This window comes from Aythya fuligula, chromosome 2, assembly GCF_009819795.1.
Source record: "Aythya fuligula isolate bAytFul2 chromosome 2, bAytFul2.pri, whole genome shotgun sequence".
NCBI classification, from domain to species: domain Eukaryota; kingdom Metazoa; phylum Chordata; class Aves; order Anseriformes; family Anatidae; genus Aythya; species Aythya fuligula.
This window is the reverse complement of record NC_045560.1, coordinates 17,267,500-17,276,249: the sequence shown is the minus strand read 5'-3', so window position 1 is coordinate 17,276,249 and position 8,750 is coordinate 17,267,500. Positions and strand designations below refer to the sequence as shown.

The 8,750-nt window shown below is 37.7% G+C and overlaps 1 protein-coding gene across 2 annotated transcripts in view; it reads right to left on the bottom strand.

Annotated features, from left to right (window-relative positions):
• Positions 1 to 1,090: 1,090 nt before the first annotated feature.
• Positions 1,091 to 8,750, bottom strand: part of MKX (mohawk homeobox) — a 45,357-nt gene continuing 37,697 nt past the window's right edge. The window contains exons 5-6 of one of the 2 annotated variants that reach the window (XM_032183407.1): positions 3,684 to 3,717; positions 1,091 to 3,565 (exon numbers count right to left, since the gene is read on the bottom strand). In XM_032183407.1, the coding sequence (XP_032039298.1) occupies positions 3,379 to 3,565; positions 3,684 to 3,717 (221 nt within the window). In that variant the 3' untranslated portion in view covers positions 1,091 to 3,378. The remainder of the gene's footprint in view (positions 3,566 to 3,683; positions 3,718 to 8,750) is intronic. The other variant, XM_032183409.1, reaches the window with a different exon arrangement.

Genomic DNA, 8,750 nt, shown 5'->3' with positions numbered 1-8,750 from the left:
CTCCCCTTGCTTTCACTGCTTTATTGAGAATGCTCTGGCCAGGAGTGCTCTGATCTTGCAAATGATGTGACAGAATAGGCAGGAACAGAATGAGTCGGTTTCATCACCTCAGACTTGGACACAAAGTAGATGGCAAGAAGCTGAGCACCATTTTGATGTGGGAGTTTCTGTGTGTTCCCAACAGCAAAAATCAGGCTGTATGTATCCCCTTAGGAACTCACGTGCCAACTGAATATTGGAATCTCCACTGTTGTGTTGGATGGCCACAGATGTTACGGTGGCATACCAATATCAGAGGTAAGGAGGACATAAAACCTTAAAGTGCCACTTGCCAACAAAAACTTTAATTATCACCCTTCCCATGTAACTGGAGCAACTTTGTTGAGGCACAAAATTTAGGAGGCTGGTTACACTGGGCTGTCATTACTGTGAGCTCTGAACTTCTAGATGGGCTGATTGCACCTCCTTTGTCATTAAGACCCCACAGCCACAGTGTATCCATGCATGGTACTGTGGACAAAGGTAGTCCACATTCAGAAAATACCCTGTATGACTAAGGCCTTTCCAAACTTGTGAACCTTCTCCAATGACTCAGGACAGTGTTTAGCTATGGTTTCCCTCTGCAGTCCTCAAATGTGGAGGATTTTTCAGCATCATGCCGTGTTGTCGTTAGCAGTCATTAGCCTAAACTCGGTGGGCATTTTCATCGGGAACATGCTAAACTACTTTGCATAACTGTGCCTGTCAAGCTGTATTAAAAGGCTAACACTCTTCTTTTGCCTTTGCCTATCACATGCTTATATCCTGTTATGGAGTAATCCTGCCTATAACAGGAAGCCAGAAATGCAAATGACTAAGGACAGATAAATGAATATTTAATTCAAACCAGCAAGATGTTGTTTGCAGTTATTTATTTTACTAAAATGGTTACATATGTTGAAACAAAGAAGAGCAATAGTAATAATGTTTGTTTTTCCAATATCATAAATAATTATTGAGTCTTCATTAGCTGTTGGCTCAGCACTGATCGTGATTCTTGTTATTTAAAAAAAGACACACAAGTAATTCATTAGAATCTGTGTTTTCAGAAAACTCTAAAGCAGCAGTAGAAAAAAAATAAATTAAAGGAAATGATAACAAGAAATTATGCCAAGTATTCTTAAATTTAAAACCCACTTGGTGTGTTTTACAGATTATTCTTTGTGCTTTGATCACTTGAAAAAAGAACCATGAACAAGTTATTTATACTATGGCTTGTCTTCTCCAGTTTTACTCCAGAGAAGTCACCATAGGTACCTTTTTTACATAACAAATTTTGTTGTCATTTATGCAGACAAAAACACTGTGAGTATTCCTAACAGAAAAGTTTTTCAAAACCATCAATTTATTGTCATAAAATATTTAATACCAGAATAACTTATAATAGTATGAACAAAAGTGAAGTATTAACTCTCTGCTATTAGTTATAAACTCACATTATTATGTCAAAATCCAGTAAAGTATCAAAAATTAATGCATGGTATCTTAGACACATAATGATGCAAGTCAGTAAAACATACTTCAACTGTTCATACAGTCATGACATACATTTCTTGCTTGGCACTTTAAGTCAATGCAAATCAGCAATTTAGAAAACAAAGTAAAAATATATATGTACAAAATATTTTCATATCAAATCATTTTCATTGTACACTAAATAAACCCAACAACATGTTATGTTACATCAAGAAGTTTTCTAAGAAGTCACACCAAGGCTGATATTTGCAATGTATCTTGATTATTTTAGTGCAACTGGAACAGCCTATACTTGCAAGTTAGTTTTGTCGTTAGCACAGTCCTGCTTCCATTGAAGTGGGAATTTGGCCATTAAACTCAGTGGGAGCAGGACTGAAGTCTTATCTTGTTCATTGATGGCTCACCAAAAAGAGAAAAGGGGAGAGGAATAAGTAGGAAAACACCTGACAGGATACCCACAGGAAAAAAAGAATCCAGATCTTAGCAACAATCATCTCTTTTCCAGTTTTCTGTAACTGTTTCAGTATAAATCATATTTGGCTTTGCCACTGTAAATTGCTTTCATGTAAATTCCACTCAAGCAATGTAAACCTCATTAGACTATTGTTATATGACTTAAGAATAACTTGTACACCCTAGAAAACCCTTAAACATAAACCTGGTTTTATGCTAGTTATTATGCTCAACAGCAGTCAAGTTTACAGACATGACATTTAATACATTTTAGTATCTACTTAAAACCCTCTCACATTAAATGCTGGGATTTTTCAATGCTTCAAGTCCCATTTGTGTTTTTAGTTTGGGCTTTGATAGTGTATACTATAGCTTTTTCTCACTGAAATGTGAACTGTCAACCAACTGTTTTCATGTATGCGGTACCTACAAAATAAAAACATTCAGAACACATTGAAGTAATAATTTCCACCATGGAAACTTTTTGAGCTCTACTGCAAATAATAAACGGCACTATAAATTCAGTTTTGTACAAGAAGAGATTGATTTTGTTTACTTGTATAAAAACTTCAGTAAGTCACTAGCAAAGCTTTAAAACAATAGAAATTCAACTTGGATTTACAGCTAGTCTGGCTAGAACCTCCTCAACTAGAAATCTTTAATAAGCAACATGTCTGGGAGTGTATGTATAAGAAGTTCAAAATAATCTGAACAATTAACTTATTTCCTAAATCTGTGTGTTCTAGAGTATTGCACTTTTCAAAGGAATGATTTTGGTATTTTAATATACTGCATATACAGGTAAGAAACATGCATAACAACCTCATTGTCACTTTGACAAAACATACTGTACAATTTTTATAACACTGTTGATTAAAAAAAGAGAGAGAGAAAATGATGTAACAATTTCATTAAGACTTGTCAATTCATTCAAGTCTAATAAGCACAATTCTCCAGGGCTTCCAGCAGTAATGTGTTTAGCCCTAGGCTGCTTAAGCCCACTTGGAATAATATACAAAGTTTAAGCATTATGGCATTGTCATTTTGAGGCATAATACTGTTGTACTATGCCCACGTTATAGCTTATTTTTTGAAAGCAAGGCACTTACTGTAATAGCAATGCAAACATCTTATGCGCACTTTGATTAACATAAAATAAGTTAATGTTTTGATAAAAACAGGTTTTTTTATAATTTACATGCCTTTTATAGAAGCAATTGAACATTTCATTTAATACAATGAAAACGTCTGAGTCGGAAGGAATGTTGTTTTGTTTTTTTTAAACTGACCATACTGTAAAAGGGGGCCTATTTTCCACATTTGCCTCATATCTGTGAATCTGATTTTGCTGAAAACCAATCCTGTAAGGAAAATGTCCGCTTGACAGGAAAAATAAAAAGGACCCATCTCTTAAAACTGCTGAACTAATGGCACTTTGACAGTCTTTACTTCTGATATATGTGATGATTTCTGAATGATGCAGCTGGTAGTTCCCTGCAGTTTTTCCTTCCCTTGGGCGAGGTTCGTTAGGGCCATGGCTGCGTTGATCTCCTTCCAGTATGTTTCATCTTTGCTGGTTCCTTTTCTGTTAGCTGCGCTAGATTCAAGCAATAACAAATATTTACACATATAGCTTACATACCTACAGTGGCTATGTGATGCTAATAAAACTGTAATAACAATAATTTTGGAAAATGGCAAATTTCCTTACTCACCTTTCACACTTATTTGGTCCATTCTCCAGAGTTTCTGAAAACAGAAGGAAAAAAAATTATGTCCATCTTCCTCTAGTATTTTTTAAACATGCAATTTCATAAAACGGTCACATGGAAAAATAATCCAAGGTTAATTCCAAAATAGATACCAAATAAAATCTTTGCTTGAACACACATAAAGGGTCAAATTCACCCAAGTATCTCTCTGGCGAAATTCGTGCTGAGCTTGGAGCAGAGCACATGTCAAAAAACCCCACTCTGGGGAAATTTCTACCATGAGAAGGCTCCTGTGCCATGACCTTATAAAAACAGGCTTTGGTGAGGCAGAGCCTCACTGATCCTTCCCAGCACCACACCAGTAGAACCAGTGCTGAACCTTGTCTATTGCCAGCCCAGTCCAGGGAAACGTATTTTACTTATATTGGCAATAGTGAGAATAAAGCCGGTCTTGGAGGTTCACTTAAGTTTTGTAGGGTGATGGAGTGAATTTTTTCATCCATAAATCCCAAAGACATAAGGAATTAAAAAACTAAAAATAAAAATCAGTTTCATTGCCCTGTAGTGAATGCCCTCTTGTATGCACTAAAAATAGGACTTCTACCCATACACAGATGATGTGTGTGGTTTTTAAGGCGACCCTTGCCCAGGCTGCAACTCAGTCCCAAAGGCAGGCTGAGAGGGATACAAGTAACAAGCACACGTGGCTAACAGCCTTCAAAGGAGAAATTGCATCACAGGCATAAGCTACACTTTCCCATCAAGAGTCACATTTGTTCATTCATTAAGTCCTCGCATCGCAGAGAAGCCAGAAATATTTACCGGGCAGAAATGTGTAAGCGTTATTCAGTGGGTCTGCTATCCTGACACAGAAACGCATTATAGGGGATTGAGAAGCTGATGCCTAACTGCAATACCTATGGAGAGTGAGTCAAACAAAAGAAACAGCTTTGGCATGAACACTGGTGGCTACACAACCAAAAGGGCCCCTAAATCTCATAAAGAAGTACACCACTTCACGAGGCTAGATTCCCAACTGTAAATTCACCTTATTGCTAGATTTGAACAGGATTATAAATTAAAAGCTGATCCGTTCTTTAAACAGAGCTTCCAGCAGAGTGGGTCCCAAAGCACATTGCAGCCCTTGCTAGCTCTACTTTTACGAGTGGCTGCACCCCACAAGAGCAGCCAGTTGTCTCATGCAGCCAACATACCAAACACCTCGGCACAGCCGCGCTCCTCAGCACTTGCAGGTGAGCAACACAGACCGCAGGCTCACCAGAAGAAATGCAGGCAGACCATCTGCAATTTCAGAGGTCAGATGTTTGCCAAGCTGTTTGATTTAACAGGACTCCAGGCTTTTGCAAAACAGAGTTATAAATGTCCACAAATGACCAAGTCCTCAGGTTTATATTCTGTTCTAAAACAGCACATCTTAAGTCAGTATCTCTTGAGCTACCCTAGATCAATGCTTGGGGGGGGGAAGTTCAACCTATGCAGAGGAGAGATTGAAGGGGAAAAAAAGAAACATTTGATCTGCAGAGATATACTGAATGACACCAAAAATCTCCTCCTTAATGCTGTACTCGGCTAGAAATTGTTTTTCAGCCCTGCTCCATTTATTTTTTTAAATAGAGACAATTTTAAAGAGGAGCTTTAGGATTGAATAGGTCAGTAGGTATAGAAATGGAAATGGCAAGTAATAGAGAATGTTATTGCCAGAGCAAACCTGGATATAAATACACCTCTCTCAAGCATCTGTCAGTTTCTTTTGCTGTTGGAAAATATTTCCTATGAACAAAAAAATTGCTTGTACAAACTTCTGAGGAAAGTAGGTGTGAATGGTGACACACATTCCAATTCCAGCGTTTATTTGAAGGAGTATTTGCAAATATTTTTTAGTGGTGTTTAGCCAGCTCCAAAAGAAAGCGACTTGCCCACAGTATAAAAAAGCAGTACCAAAGCTAAAAAAATACAATCCAGGAGCAAAGAGTTACACCTTCTTTAATTTTGCTGGAGGACAGAGGACTTTTTTTTTTTTTTAATTCCATTCAGATTTTATGTTTTTTAAACAAATAATTTATGTCAAAGAAATTTGAAACTAGGTTACAGTAAAACTATCACTGATAATTTGCAAAGCTCTTGCTAATAACTGCTGTAAAAGCATGTTAGTACAACGAAGTCTGAAAATCCATCATTTAAATGCACAGGGCCCCTTTTGCTTGCCAAAAATTCTTTTCAGCTATACCAAACCTATGACAGCATATCTTCATTGGCACTGCCATACTGTCCCAGGAGCCCACACCTGTCTGAACAGCCCTTGGTGAAGGAAATGAGTATTATCACCATTTGTGGATGGGGATAGCCATACTGAGAAAGGCAAATGGTTCTGCAGGGAACACTGATCTCCACGTCCCTTTGACTTCAGAGGGAAAAGACCATTGCCCATGTTCCTAGGCCTTCCTTGAACTGATCTTCCTAGACCTGATCTTGCAGGTCAAGCCAACTTGATCCAATTCAGAATGAAGAGATAGTCGTGGGTTTCATCTCACTTGCCATTAACATGCCATCAAAAAGTTATATATCCTTATCTATGCTAGTTGCCTGGACTCCAATCACAAATAAGAGAGATGTCCTCCAATAAGTTGTTTCAGCTCACCTATCTAACACCTCAGTCCAACATCCCTGAGCTCTCCTGCAAAACCAGACAGCACAGCTCTCCTTCATGGCCACTTCTTCACACGGGCAGCATTAACATCCACATGCATATACTGTGAGCCAGATGAGAGGAGGACCACATCTGGAGATTAAGCCAGTGGTGTAGCTATGGCCTGAACTGCTTAGCTCAGCCTGGAAGAGTTGTAGCCATGTCTGGCTCTTCACTGACAAGAGAGAGAATGTTGATGATAAAATTTTATCAAGTTAAATAATGATGTGAATCTTGCCCAACATTTAGCTTAGTCTTCATCTTCTGCAATCTACCTGCTCTATCCCCAGCTACAAATTGAAGCTTCTAATAATTAAAACTTCTGACATTTACGTGTATGTAAAACAATTACACAGTGTATTTCAACTGTATAAGCAGCATGGTGAGACTGCTGCATGAATGTAACAGAAGAACAGCATTCCCAGTATGGTTTTATTATACAAGGTAGAACCATAGCTGCCCTCCCCAAGCACTGTGGTTATCTTTAATATAATAACATTCCCAAACAAACTATAGTTGTGCTTTTACCTGAAACCCAAATCTATCAGCTGCTGATGAAGGTGATTTGTTCTGCCTCAGAAAGCAAGGGACTTTTAGCATACATGTATACTGACATCCTTAAAGGAAATCTATTTAACATTATACATCTTTTTGTTACAAATTCTGAAATCACTTTAAAATGTGGAAATCACTTTAAAAAATGGAAATCTTAAAGCATTATGAAAATGGAACCACCTATAATTGGGGATTGTCGTTTATACTTCACTTTCTGCTGTTTCATTCTGCTTCCAGTTGTAAGCATCCAGAGATTCAGTTTTGCCTGGCCAGGAATGTCTCATTCTGCTCTCACCATCCGCCCAAAGAAACCAACGAGGTAGGATATTTGTTCCCTCTTGTTTATAATAGGAAGTCACTATAAATCACTTACCGATGGAATCCTGTATACCTTTCCATTAGTAGGAGTTTTCAGTATACAGTTTACCATAGCACGCAGTGCCAAGAGTGTAGTCACTGGACAATACCAGCTTTGTGATACAGTATGGTATTTTTCAGGACTCACTTAATTATTAATAATACATGTAACACACACACACACACACACATATATATATATGTAGGGTTTTTTGTTTTGTTTTGTTTTCACCACAGAATTTCTTCATAAATATTCACTAGCTGATCCTGACAGCTCGCTTACAAGGTAGCTTGCAGTCCCATTTTAGCAGAGATGGAAATGAGTGTCAGAAGTCCAAAGACAACATGGCTAGGCAATACTTTGACCATTTCAAAAGCATTTAAGAGCAGACTTCTCCAGGTTTTCTCCCATATTTAAAACCTTTTCTATTTTCTTCTGCTATCGGAAAGGCTCACCCAAGGAAAATAAATTCCAGTGTTCTCAAAGGCAAACTCTCCACAAACTGGACAATAACATCACTTTCCTTCAGTATGCTGCTATTACATTTGACTGTTATTTATCAAAATAATATGCAAACAATTTACAAGGAAATCTACAGCTGTATACATACACAGTACACTTTTAAATACTGTATCCAGTACAAGAGAAGAAAGCCAGTGTATAAATACTGTAGCACATGTGTCTACTCCAGTTTACAGCATACAAAGGCTCTCTGGCTACACAGCATTGTAGCATGTTCAAGTATTTCAGAACAATTCAGACCCTCATAGTTCTCTAAGCCCAGACTCATAACTTTCATATACTTGGATGCCTCTAGGGGTGTAGTAAATAATGTTAATTGCAGTTACATTTTATCCCTTTGATCTAGGAATTTTGATTTAAGAATATCACGTGTGTGATGATGAACTAACTTCAGCTAAAGGCCCTGCAGGGAACAGTGAAGGAAAGACTGACCACTTATGTAGGACCAAGAAGCATCCACGTTACTCTCCTACTCAGTGTTACTTCCACACAGTTCAAACTGAACTGCAACAACTGGCTTGAACCTCTACTTGGTGTTATCAGGTAACACTGAGAAAGCAAAAATGGCTTGAAACCAAGAGGGGAAAGAATGTGTGAATGAGAGAACGAGACAGAGAGAAAAGGGCACTAAATATTATAAAGTGGGGAGAAAAAAAAAAAAAGGACATGGAAATCAAGATGCTGTAAGGGGGTCCCACATGACTGTAATATTTCTTGAAGTTACTTAAACATGTACAGATTCCTTATGACTTACACACCACTTATTCTAGCTCAAAACAGAGGGGAAAAAAAAAGAACTGCTGGCCTCAAATGGTGAATACTATAAAATATTTGTCGGTTCAATAAAAGGTCCTGTATAACTTATCTTCATTTAAAACTTGGCAGTGTTATTCAGCTGTTTCTCTCTGCCTCTTCTGAACTTTCTCTT